At 39.9% G+C, this 13896-nt stretch overlaps 1 protein-coding gene across 2 annotated transcripts in view; it reads right to left on the minus strand.

Annotated features, from left to right (window-relative positions):
- Positions 1 to 13896, minus strand: part of RNMT (RNA guanine-7 methyltransferase) — a 126432-nt gene that overhangs the window by 107891 nt on the left and 4645 nt on the right. For both annotated transcript variants that reach the window (XR_009726129.1, XM_061357400.1), the window contains exons 4-10: positions 12938 to 13060; positions 11409 to 11524; positions 8344 to 8525; positions 7581 to 7745; positions 6246 to 6363; positions 2666 to 2767; positions 291 to 324 (exon numbers count right to left, since the gene is read on the minus strand). Coding sequence is in view for 1 of the 2 variants with exons in the window: in XM_061357400.1 (XP_061213384.1) it covers positions 291 to 324; positions 2666 to 2767; positions 6246 to 6363; positions 7581 to 7745; positions 8344 to 8525; positions 11409 to 11524; positions 12938 to 13060 (840 nt within the window). In the remaining variant the exon portion in view is untranslated. The remainder of the gene's footprint in view (positions 1 to 290; positions 325 to 2665; positions 2768 to 6245; positions 6364 to 7580; positions 7746 to 8343; positions 8526 to 11408; positions 11525 to 12937; positions 13061 to 13896) is intronic.

The following is a 13896-nucleotide window of genomic DNA, read 5'->3' on the forward strand; positions in this document are numbered from 1 at the left end:
GTTTCAGCTTCCTCTGTGACTTGATGAAGCTTTCAAAATGCAAACAAGTTGATACTCTGCCCAAAGAACCCGTCAGCAAATTACTGAAATTACAGACTGCTATGGTTTCCTAAAGAGTAACTCTAGCATTAAATTCCAGCACAGTTTTAGATAATGTTTTCACAAAAGAGCTAAGAATGCACAAAAGCAAAATATTTCAAATACTGCTTTTCTCTGTAACCAACACACTATTCTACACACTTTCCATCGCAGTCATTCAGTCAATACCGAGTTTTCAAAACAATACTTACTTGTTGCTTCCCATTCAGATTTACTCAAAGTTCCCTAGGAGACAAAAAAACAAAACCACAATTTCAGCAAGGAGAATGAGGGAACAATAACACACCAACTGAACTCAGGATAATCAAACTTCCACAGACCAACTTCTAACCATCCCACACTGCCTAGCTATTCAGAGAAGAGCTACTGGGACAAGAGCAGCATTACCGTAGATACTTATAGGGCATTTCCATGGATACTTGTAACTCAAATAACTAGGGCAGCAGGGAATTGCAACACTCCAGACAGCAGAACACACCTAAATTACACAGGTATAAGAGAATGGGCCAAGAGCCTGTGGGGATGGATGCCTCTGCAACGTGGAGTATGCTGGGTCTATCACTGCACATTGGTGTGAATTGAACTGGGCTCAAGCTGTTGTCCAGTCCAAGATGCCAGACATTTGTGAGAAGTCAAGAAGAGGCCCTATTTAATGGTGCTACCACCTTCCCTGAGAACACTGCCTGCAGCCCACAAAAGCTCTATTTGCAAGACAGTAAATCCCAATCTAACTCACACGTTGTGAAAAAACAGCCTGCCTTGCAGCCCAGGAAACCTACTCCTACCTCCACTTTTCAGATTAAAGCAGGGCAAATATGCAAGTAAAAAACTGCTGCCATCTACTCTAACAGTTAAGAAGCATGAGGTAACAACAAGCCTGTTTTCTATTCTGCCCACTCCATTCCCTTGTAGTGAGTCCTCACCGGAAGCATGACTTAGCCCATGCACTACCTACTGACGAACTCCAAATATTGATTCATCTCTCAAAGCACTAGTAAAAAAAGGCTTGTTTGAGCAGATTTCTTCTCTGTCAGATGATACAGCAGGTGACAAAAGAGGTCTTTTGTCTGACTTGACCATTCTCATGCTTGTTTCTTAAAAGTGGCATTTTTCTTTTTAAAACGTTTAAGACTTCAAATACAGAGACCAGGTTTCTTTTCCCTCAGGATATTGGATTTTTCTACATACAGTAAAAGGAATACATCCTGTAAGAATCTAAAACTTCAGAACATGAATGGTAGATAAACCAATAATTTTAAAAAGGAAAACTCCAAGCGAACAAACTCCAACTGACCAGCTTCATGCTATATCTATGACAATGAAATAGGATGCCATATGATTTTACTAAGGCTATAGTCTTTACTTGAACTAGTCTCCAATTTTGGTTCTGCCTTCTCAAAGAACCTCAACACATAAAGAAGACCTAAAGTTCAGACTGAAAGGGCCAACTTTGCTTAATCAGGAACTATTCAGCATGAATAGTTAGGTTAAACCAAGCCTTTGCGATGTTTCTGCAGCCTGACTCCCCAGTGCACAGACAAGCAAACACACAGCTATATGCTACCCTGAATAGCTAGCCAGGCTATAGATGGAAAGTCAATAGCCAAGTGGCAGCAGTTCCTGGGGAAAAACTACAGTAGACACACTCAGTCCTCCTGCTCACTTCCCAGGAACAGCAGCTGTGCAGGCTCCTGCCCATCATGCCCTTAACCCTGAGACAAATATGAAAGAATGAAAGGCTGGGAGGGAACCAGCTGTAGACAACTCCAACACTGGCATGTACTGCTAGGACAGTGGAAGAAAAACCTGTTTATAAAAAACGTGAGAAAGACAGCAAACTCAAAAAGGTAGCATGTGCATTACAGGACAAGACTAGAAACAGAAAAAAAAAATCTACTTAATTTGACCACTGATCTAAAATCTAGTATAACCTCCATGGAGGATGGCTCAATATTCTCTTATTTCTGAAGTCATAAATCAAGCTGTCAAAACGGAAGAAATGCAGAAAAGTATGTCACAGGATAGCAGACTAGATTTTGTACAAGGTAAGGTTATGATCATTGTAAAGACAGAAAAAATAGCATTTACAAAACTTTAATAAAATCATTTGAAAGGGGAGCTGAATCTTCTTCACCCAAAAAGACAATAGAAAAAGGTGTTTAAGATTTCAAGTATATAGAGTATTATGAAGCAAGTTTTCAATTCTCCTGTCAGAGGATTAAAAAAGGAAAGCTAAAGCTTTAGATCAGTATTGTGAAGATCCAGAAACAAGAATATCCTTCATATTAAGAAGAGTTATGTTACAATATCTGCCAAGGAAGATAGTAAAATATCCTTTCCCTTTTGCATTGTCACAAACTTCCTAGTGGCTACTAAGTTAAGTGAAATTGATTGAGTATGGGACTTAAATGCAATGAACTCCTCAGCCCTGTAGCTCCATGGTTTTTCACATGCACAGGGACATCCATATCAATTTCACTGCAGTCAACATGAAGGCACCACATTTGAAAGATCAGGACCTCAATTTCAGACACCATTTGCTCTACTGAAGTAAGAAGGAACTTACCAATGGTAACTTTGCTTTGCCATCTTTGATGAACTCTTTTGCATGTTCATAGTCATCAGGTTTATCAGAAACAAGCCTGGAATCACCAAATGTAGAATATGGCTGGAGAACATCAGAAACAGAAAAAATATAAATTGCATACATTTATCACATCAGTCAAGGATTTGTCACAATGTAGCCCAGAACAGAGGTCAATAATTTAAGAGGATTCTGAATTCAGATCTTCCCTTTGTAGCACCTATAAGTTCAGGTCTGATACTGCCTACTTTGCAGAAAATCTGCCACCCAGGATTTATAAATTAGCTTTTATCCTCATGCAGGGGAAACAAACTATTAGAATTTTGCTCTGTGTACAGCTCATTCTGAGTATTACCTATTAATGTTTTGGAACAGCAACTGAACAAATCAGCATCTCTTAAGCAGAAGTACTAAGAAATGAGTAACTGTAAGATCTCAAGCAGAATGCTTAAAATGCTTCAGTAACACCCAGGAGCTGTAACAGGAGTATACAACTAATTCTTCAATGATAATATATACTTATGTCCTAGTTTCAGCTGAGTTAATTTTCTTCCTAGTAGCTAGTGCAGTGCTGTGTTTTGGCTTTAGTCTGAGAAAAATGCTGATAACTACCAATGTTTTAGTTGTTGCCAAGTAGTATTTACCCTGATCAAGGACTTTCCAGTCTCTCGTTCTCTGCCAGTGAGGAGGGGCACAAGAAGCCAGGAGGAAACAGAGACAGGACACCTGACCCAAACTAGCCAAAGTGGTATTCCATGCCACAGCATGTCATGCCCACTATGTAAACTCAGAGGAATTGGCCAGAAGGGATCAACTGTTGCTCAGGTCAGGCTGGGTATCGATCAGTGGGTTGTGAGCAACTGCACTGTGCATCACTTGCTTTTTCTGAATTTTCATTTCTCCTTTTTTATTGTTGCCTATTAATATCAATATTATTGTTGTTATTATTTCTATTATTATTACAGTCAACTTCAATTACTAAACTGTTCTTATCTCAGCGTGCAGTTTTCACCTTCTCACAATTCTTCTCCCTGTTCTTCTCCCTATCTCGCTCAGGGCAGGGGTGCAATCTAGCAGCTGCGTGATACTTTATTGCCAACTGGGCTTAAACCATGACAACTTAAGGACCTCAGTATATACTTGTTAAAGATTCTAATCGCTACATAATGGTCTGTACTTAGCAATGCAGTCCTCAATTGTAACAGGCCACTAATTTAAGACAACTTCCACTTTTCTAAAAATGAAGCTGGTATGTCACAGGCTGTGTCACCATGTTACTGGCAGTATGAGCCCATACAAAGCACCATCACTCTCAGAGTCAACAAGGACGGTCAAGTGCACTTGCAGCCCATGTGACCCAGTTTTATATGTCACTGGATACTTGAGTTGATAATTTCATGTTGAAAAAAAAAAATAAAAAAAATCTACTGCTTGAGGGAGGAGGAAGAAGAGAGAACTGAGTAAAATCAAAACCTCAGAGATGGCATTAGCAGCTTCACAGAAGCTTTTCAAAGTCATCCAGGACAAAAGCCTGAGGATAAAAAAAGCAGAAACATTGGACAAAACCATAGCCTCAGTTTCAATTAAGTACCCTTTTTTTCCTACAAATACAGCCTGTCCTTCTATTCTTACAAAGATACTTTCTGTATTTTCAACTGAAATTCCTTGCACAAAGATCCACTTTCAGTCTGTTGAGGAAGAAAAAGGATTATGGTTACCGCTCTGTGAAACTAGACACAATTCCCATGCTTCCGCTTGCTACTTGCTAAAAAAAAAAAAAAAATTTGCCTCAAAATTGGGATTTTTGTCTACAAAGCTGAATTACTCTATTGGGTGCAGGTGCCCAGGCACTGGCACCAGGGGCTGCAGAGGTGGCCTCTGTGAGAAGAGGCTGAGGTTGCCCCATGCTGGACAGAGTTGGTTCCGCCAGTCCAACAGAGACACCGCAGGGCACAGCGGAGCCCCTCAGCCATGGGTGTAACACCTGTGATAAAATGTGCTTTAAAAAGCATAAAAAAACCTGCACAGTAGCTGTGAGAAGAGTGAGGAGAAATGTGAAACTACCCCGCAGGTCAGTGCAGAAGGAGAGGAGGAGGTGCTCCAGGTGCTAGAGCAGAGATTCCCCTGCAGCTCATGGCGCAGATCATGGTGAGGCAGGCTGCGCCCCTACAGCCCATCAAGGACCACACTGGAACAGACAACCACAATGCAGCCCTGTCCTGGGTTCAGCAGTAGCAGTCCTTTTTCTCCTTCTTAGTAGCTGGTGCAGTGCTATGTTTTTGACTTTCGGCCTGGAAACAGCACTGATAGCACCGATGGTTTTAGTTGCTGCTCAGTAATGTTTAGTCTGATCAAGGACTTTCTGAGTCTCACGTTCTGCCAGGGAGGAGGGGGAGCCAGGAGGAAGCAGAGGCAGGACACCTGACCCAAACTAGCCAAAGAGGTATTCCATACCACAGCACATCATGCCCAGGATATAAACTGGGGGCAGTTACCCGGAAGGGCTAGATCACTGCTCAGTCAGGCTGGGTATTGGTGGTGAGCTGTATTCTCTTCCCTTGTTACTTCCCTTATTATTATTGGTGGTAGCAGCAGTGATTTGTGTTATACCTTAGTTACTGGACTGCTCTTATCTCAACCCGTGGGAGTTACATTCTTTCGATTCTCCTCCCGAGTTGTCCAGAGCAGGGAGAAAGAACGGGGGCAGTGACAGAAAGGCTGTGTGATTCTGATTTACGGCTGGGCTTAAACCATGACAAGCCCATAGAAGACCACACGCTGCAGCAGGCAGACATGACCAGCAGGAAGCTGCAGCCTGCGCAGAGCCCACACAGGAGCAAGGTCCTGGCAGGAGCAGTGGCCTATGGAAAGCTGCCTAACCAGGAGCAGGTTTTCTGGCAGGAGCTGCAACCCCATGAAGAACCAACCCACATGAAGTCTGTTCCTGAAGGACTGTGCCCCATTGAGACAACACACACTGGAGCAGTTTGTGAAGATTGTATTCCACTGGAGGAGCTCATGCTGGAGCAGGGTAAGTGTGAAAAGGAAAGAGAGGCAAAGAGCTACGGACTGACCACAAACCCCATTCCCCACTGCCCTGCACCACAGCGTGGCAAGAAGAGGTAGAAAGGTCCGGAGTGAAGTTGAACCTGGGAACAAGCACTGAGTGGGACAAAGGTGTTTTTAGATTTGTCTGGTTTTCACCATACTACTCTTTTTTTCCTTTTTGTTGGTAATTAATTTAATTAAACTCCTCCAATTTGACAGTGTTTTGCCCATGACAGTAACTGCTAAGCAATCTCCCTGTCTTTATCTTGACTCACAAGGATTTTTTCTTATATTGTCTCTGCATTTTATTGGGAAGAGGGAACAAGAAAGCAGGTTGGTGTGTGTCTGACAGCCAGTCAAGGTCAACCCACCACAGTCACACTTTCAGTCACAGGAGTTTAGTTCTATTGGTAGCCCTTAATTAATCACAGTGTTCACAAGAGGAATTTCAGTTATTGCACAAATAATTAACAAGATGCAAAATACTATTTAAATGAAACAACTTTATATTTACCTCCAAGGCCTGCATTCTCCTTAACAGCATTTTATGCTCCTCATTCTTGATTTTTTCTTCATAGAATTCCCGAAATGTCATTTTGTAGACTAATTTCATACCATGCTTCTTCGCCATTCTGTCAAAAGAGTAAGCTTAATTAGGGAAGCTATGAAATTATTGTAGTTCTATTTCCTAAGGAACAATTTTAAGCCACAGTGACATCTTATGGTATTCACTAGCATTACACTCTTTCTAGAATTTGCTTTCTTAGTAGACATTTAAATGAAAAAAAATGCACTACCACCATAAACTGTATTTTTCTTTTAATTAGGACAACAAAAACCCACGCCGAATTAATTTAAAAACATTTTAATAGAAAAATGTCTCTTCTCCCAACACACAGAAATAATTTGTTTGAACTTCCAGATAGACTACATGAATTTCCCTGAAGTATCACCACACTGACATGTCACATACTATAGATACAAGCCTCTCTCTGCTAGATTTAGTGCTTATATCTCAATTATATGTATGCCCTGAGCTCATACAATACTGAAGTTACAGGTGTCAGTGACAGATGTTCGTATCTGTCATAGAGAACTATGAATTCATTGTGTGAAAATATACAGGTTTGAAGGGAAAGCTTAATAGTGTTTAACTGCCATACTAAGCTTGAATGACATGAAAACACACAACATGGAAATGTTTGTCTATACCCCAGGAGACAGGCTGGGAAAGGCAAATCTGAATGCACACAGAGGTAACAACAAAATGCATGCTCACAGATGAATATGATTTAGAGGAAGAAAAGATAAGTTGTAGGAAAAAAAATCCTATGAACATTGGAAGAAAGTTGAAGAAGACAAGGAAGAACCATGATGAAGATGACATACAAGGCAGCTTGCTGAAGGACTAAAGGAAGTTATTCTAAATAACTCTCTTCTATATTCTAAAGAAAGGTAGAATGAACCTCTAAAAAAAATTAAGATTAAAGAAAAAAAGATCTGACAGCATTAAAGGTTTTGACAGATCCAACATATCATAGAATCAACTTAGTTGGAAAAGACTTTTAAGATCATCAGATACAGGCATTCTCATGTGAAAGATAGTTTAAGTCTTCACAACTTCTGACCAGAGCACTTTCAACTGAGTGCAATGGACGGATCACAGCTGCAGATGGAAACACAAGAAACCACTGCATTTGGAGCAACAACAAAAAAATTAAGAACTGAAAAATAAAAGAAAGCCAAAATATAATGTTCTGCAAGTATCACATAATGACACACAAACTAAACAAATGCTTATTATGCTTCACAGCTTTCGTTGTATAATGAATTCAAACACTTAACTTACTCTTCCAATAATGGGAAGTAAACCAAGAACTCGGGGACATCAACCACTTCTTCCAAATGGAAATCATATTTGCAGCCAAACAAAGGATATTCTCCCTTCTTTTCAAATTTTACACTGTACACATCATTCCCAAATGAATTTGTTTCTGAAGCTTCAAGCCGCTTTCTATAAAATGAGATATAATCAAACATTAATTGACTAGGTTTTAATTTAACAAGCACAGAAAACTTGTAGCCAATTTAACAAGCATAGAAAAGCATAAGAAGTCTGGAAAGTGTTTCTCCCAATACTACAGCATTCAGCGATCCCTCTAGCTTCTCACCTCCCTTACTTAACAAGGCAAGGAAACAATGAAATTAGAAGATGCATACTAGGTTTTATCAGTTTATCTTTCCTATACAACATTCTAAGAACTAAAGTGACAGTCTCCATGGACAAACTACACTTCTTGAAACAACCACAGCAAAACCCTGACAGTTATTCTCCAGGCTATGGCTATTTTGCTGTAAGTCATTACACAGGGTTTATGTATGAAGATCTATATATATATACTCTTAGCAGAAGAGCCACAGATGCAAGAGACAATGGTTAGTACAGATTTATCTGTTTCAGTGAAGTTCACAAGTGAGATTCTCATGACTAGAATCCAAAATTGTTGTAAAAAACCTTGCCTGTTTGCACAAACATATCAGAATAAGAATGATTATCACTTAACAATGCTTCACAGACTTTTGAACAACTAATAGAATATAAAAGCACTTACACAAGTTCAAAGCTATTTGGAGTCGTGCCAATGAAATACCCTCCAGGAGAGAGGTTCCCACAAGCGTTTTTAAGCATCATGTCAGCCTGCTCATATGTCTCAAATGAATAATGGTAAACAAACTGACAGCTGCAAATGTCAAACCGCATATCTGGATCACTGTATTTAGAAGACAAGAGATCCTGAAACAGATTAAAAAGAAATAAAAATAAAAAAAAAAAAAGTGTGTAACAAAAGCTACAAAGCCAAGCATAATTCAATTAAATCTTCCAACAAAGACACTACTCCTATAAATCTTTAAAGCTTTTCCTTTCAGTCCCCATTCATTTACAAGTTCAACAAGAGGAAGATGAAAAAGAATAAGTCCTCTGCTACACAGAAATCCATGCACAACATCTGGGAACAAGAATGCACACACACATTTCAAAGTTATCATGTCCCCAAACTCCGTTCATGTTTTCAAGCAATACCACTACAATGAAAGGCCAAAACCCAAGGTTAGTCACCTAAGAGTATCCAGAGATATTTTACTGCTGAGAGTTTATAATAAGTCACTATTCTAGCAGAAAACAATTATAAAATTAATTTTCTGTTTATTAAGTCTCTGTCATAAGAACTGACCGATTAAAAATATAATTCAGAGAAGGAGGAGTTGTTTTAACTATAGCAATTTGCACTGCTCACCAAGCTGTATTTCTCTGTATTCTAACACACATACATACATATGTACCAACACACTCCTCCCCACCCAAGACAAAATAACCAGTAACTCTGAAAAAAATCAAGAGAGCAGACTTCGGCCTCTTCAGGAACCTACTTAGTAAGGTTCCATGGGATATTGCCCTAGAGGGCAGGGGGGCCCAAAGCTGTTGGTTGATGTTCAAGGATCACCTACTACAAACTCAGGAGTGTTGCATCCCAACTAGAAGGAAGTGCAGCAGGAGGGCCAGGAGACCACCTTGGATGGATAAGGAGCTGCTGAGGAAACTTCGAAGAAAAAAAGAGGCTCCTGGGTTGGAGCAATCCAGGGCACAGCTACAGGTTGGGCAGAGAAGAGATTCAGAGCAGCCCTGTGGAGAAGGACTTGGGGGTGCTGGTCAATGAGAAAATGAACATGAGCCGGCTTCAGTGTGCGCTTGCAGCCCAGAAAGCCAACCGTATCCTGGGCTGCATCAAAAGGAGCGTGACCAGCAGGTCGAAGGAGGTAATCCTGCCCCTCTACTCTGCTCTCCTGAGACCTCACTTGGAGTATTGTGTGCAGTTCTGGTGTCCTCAACATAAAAAGGACATAGAACTGTTGGAACAAGTCCAGAGGAGGGCCACAAGGATGATCAGGGGACTGGAGCACCTCCTGCATGAAGATAGGCTGAGGAAGTTGGGGCTGTTGAGCCTGGAGAAGAGAAGGCTGCATGGAGACCTCATAGCAGCCTTCCAGTATCTGAAGGGGGCCTATAAGGATGCTGGAGAGGGACTCTTCACTAGGCATTGTAGTGACAGGACAAGGGGTAACGGGTTCAAACTTAAACAGGGGAAGTTTAGATTGGATACAGGGAGGAATCTCTTCACTGTAAGGGTGGTGAGGCACTGGAATGGTTTGCCCAGGGAGGTTGTGAATGCGCCATCCCTGGTGGTGTTCAAGGCCAGGTTGGACGAAGCCTTGGGTGGCATGGTTTAGTGTAAAATGTCCCTGCCCATGGCAGGGGGTTGGAACTAGATGATCTAAAGGTCCTTTCCAGCCGTAACTATTCTATAATTCTAAGAACTTCAGAGCCCTTGAAATTTATCAGGTTAAAGCTTGCCACAGTTTTACCCTGTATTCAGCAGTTCTCCATTTCTTCTTGCTCAGGCTTCCTTTATACAATACTACTAGCCTCCTTAAGTAACACAGGAGCACTCAAATTCTCCCCAAGGACCATGATGTGGATTCTGTACTTAAAATATTTCATACTTAACAGTTCTACCAGAGTTTTCTTCTCTCCCAGACTTCCATCTACCCACTCACTTCCAGACTCTTATCAGTTCATCCCACATACTGTCAATGTTCTGTCTGTGCCAAGACAAAAAACGGACACATCACATACCCATAGCAATTGATCTGCTCATTTACTCCTCCTCTACACTTTGAGAAAGAAATAGGAAACTGAGAAACAGAGGTGGGCAAAATTAGACAAGCTGCAAGAATGAGATTTTGTACTATATTCAATATAGATTACAGAGACACAAAGTCAGGGAGATGAATTTTTGTGTGCAGTCAGGACAATGCATGCAACGGAAAACAGATGTGTATTTAAGACTGTGCTGTAATAGTGACACAGAAATATCCCTGTCTTTTCAGATCAAGGCTCTTTCCCCTCTCTCCCCAGTTTGAGCTGAGAGGAACCTACACCAGACTGTATTCTTGAGAAGGAGAAGCAACCAAGAATCCAAGCAAACAACCCTTCCTGCAAGGCTAGGAAGAACAGGTTCAGCCTTTCCACAGATATGCTGAAACCAGGTTGGCTCCATCCTTCAGCCTGCATTTCTACAAAGCAAAAGTTGTGCTTGTTACAAGACCATCTCCTAAGCCTCAGTAATGTATTCACCACACCTCCATACAAAGAAATCTGCTCTATGAGACAAATTCTGAAGATATGTATTACAGTAATTAAAATGCTGTTAGAAACAAACAAAAAATAAATAAATACTGGGATAAGCAAAATATACAAGTCAAATCAGAAAATGTTCCCTACTCCTTCCAGCATAAAAATACATTCTGCTGGCTCCCAGAACTCCAGAGGTAAGTAATCATTCCCTTCCTCTTATCAACTGAAAGGAACTGAAAGCAGCAGATTTATTATCTGAGAAAGACATTCAGGCTTCAAGAGTGTTACCCTGTAAAACAGTAATAAAACTACATCTTAAACCAACTTTTCAGTAACCCATTTGGATGATTCTCCTGACAGTACACTGATCTGATCTTGAAAATATATACACGCCAAAAATATTACAGCACTATCATAATTTCTTATACCTGCTTAACAAAAGAACATTAAGCCTCCAAAACATTAAAAGCATAGGCACTGTACCTTGGTACTATCCGCTTGTATAAATTCTGCATCAAAAATATGTTCATTATAACGACATCGGGCTTTCATGTCTTCATATCGCTGCTTGCACTGCTGCACAGAAATGTCAGCAATATCTATATATGGAGAAATTTTGAAAAACAAACCAAACAAGTGTGTAAACAACCACTTTCGTATTTCCAATTTCACAGAATCACAGAATGGTTAGGGTTGGAAAGGACCTTAAGATTATGTAGTTCCAACCCCCTGCCACAGGCAGGGACAACTCACCTTAGATCATCTTGCCCAAGAGTCTATCCAGCCTGCCCTTGAACACAGTTTGTAGAAAAGGAATTTAATTTGCAGAAAGTGTTTGGGGTTATAACTCTTTGAGATTTTCAGTTATTATTTCAAGACAAAAGTTGTACTCTGAAGATTTTAGAAAGCTCCCATCCTCAAAAGTGCAATGCAAGCCTCCAAAATCTCAAGTAGTGATACTACGTGATTGATACTAAGTGCTGTCAGTCCAAAGTGTCTAGTATACATTAGCTAAAACAGTTCAGCCTTCAGGGTTTCTCAAAAAAGTACTAAAAGCTCTTCATCTTTTTTCAAATATACAAGAAGTTGAAACGCAGTTATTTCTGTTATATATATCAGTATACATCATCATGGGAATTGCTTTCTAATTTTCTTTTTAAGACTGCTCCTCTCAAACATCAAGCTTCACTGAATAACAGTTTGCACAAATTTTTTAACTAACAATATGCAATAAATTTACATGAGAACTTCGTAAGTAAATTAATTAACTGTATTTGAAGATTGATAATAGAACAAGGCAAGAAAGAGATGTAAAATATGGAATATCCCAGAATAATTCACACTAAAGGGATGTTATGAAATTTTGCTACCTAATTAAATTTGAAGTGAAGTACTACTTCCTCTGATTATCCTTGGGAAAAGAGAAGATGGTGTCTCCCTCCCAGCATCTAAGCAAACTATTTAAACAAGAGAGGTTTTTTTAATCAGTTTTCAGCTCTTCCCTTTTCTGAAAGTCTTTCCCTGATTCTAACACCGAAAACCATTTTCTGTCACAACACTGCAAGGTTTATTTTGTTTTTTAATGCAATCTTTGTGTTTCCACAACAGCTAAAAAATACTGCAAGATAGTATGTGTGTCCTGGGTTCAGCAGTAGCAGTCATTTTTTTCTCCTTCTTAGTAACTGGTGCAGTGCTGACAATGTGTGAGAAAAGACGTGAAATACAACACATCAGTCTTTTTCCCAGTGCTACACTTTGCCTAAGACAAACTGTGGCAAAAGTGTGTCTCTTTAGTGATACTAGTTTTTAGTCATAAGTTAAACAGAAAGCTATTACACAGAAAATCAAAGCTTCTTATATTTATGCTGGCAATCAAGTTGATGTCTTCAGATTAAAAGACAATAGAAGACTTTTTGACAGGAGGCATACCATTGCATTCTTGGGCTTAGTAAAAGAAGGAAATAAGGCTGGAGATGTGCCCATAAAACACTAATGAACTTTCCCTTTCTTACCAGTACAGACAAGTTTTTTAATTCTGCCTTTTTTCCATTTCAGTAGGTCTCCACCTTTGCCACATCCTAGATCCAGAACAGCTATATCGTTCTTTTTCCGTCGTACCCGGTCTATAAATTCACCTAGAAAAATAACAAGAGAGAACTCGCATAAAGGTCTCTGTAATTCACTTGTATTGTACAGAGAAGCCTAAAGAACCAAAATGGCGTGAGATTTTTTAAAACATCTCAAAACTTACTTTGCCTAGAAGTCTTCTTAGCATGAGACTTACACCTCTCTTTCTAGAAACCACTAATGATGAAAGGAACCACAACATTTTAAAACTATGGAAAAGATAATGAACATTTTGTGTGCTTAATGTGCTTTGCATGTAATGTAACTTGAGTGCTGAACTGTTTCCCTGGCAAAGGCAAAACTGCACACCACTAAAGAACCACTCTGTGCGTGAGTAGGCAAACAGGGTTCCCTTTCATTACCATTATAATGAAGGCAGATGTTATCTGAAAGTATGGGAAAGCCTTCTGCAGAAGAGTAAAAGCCAATTAAATGCTTCAGCCACAACATTTCCTTGCAGTCACATTACATAAATGCCTAACGTTTTCCACTCACTCTCCTATGCCTTGCAATAACATTAGGTACTTGCTTGCTGTCTTCTTGCCCTACATACACTAGTTTCATTTTTTCTTTTAACTTCACTCTGCCTAGATTATCTCTGACTGATGTTGGCATATTACGTGAAACGTATCTGCATGCTAGCAACTTTTCTTCACAGTAAGACATGAAATATGTTCCGATACATCTCCTACAACATACTACTGAAATTCATCGCAACTGAAAGTCTTCAACACAGGCTTCAGGAACAGCTCTATATAAATCTAAATATTGCTTCCAACTGCTCTGACACAACACAACAAAAAGCAGCACAGTAAGACAAACAGTGCCAACATCTCCTGGCATA

Source organism: Neopsephotus bourkii, unplaced genomic scaffold (genome assembly GCF_033783945.1).
Source record: "Neopsephotus bourkii isolate Nb327-2 ecotype Australia unplaced genomic scaffold, CSIRO-AGI_Nbou_v1 NB_894, whole genome shotgun sequence".
In the NCBI taxonomy this organism is placed as follows: domain Eukaryota; kingdom Metazoa; phylum Chordata; class Aves; order Psittaciformes; family Psittacidae; genus Neopsephotus; species Neopsephotus bourkii.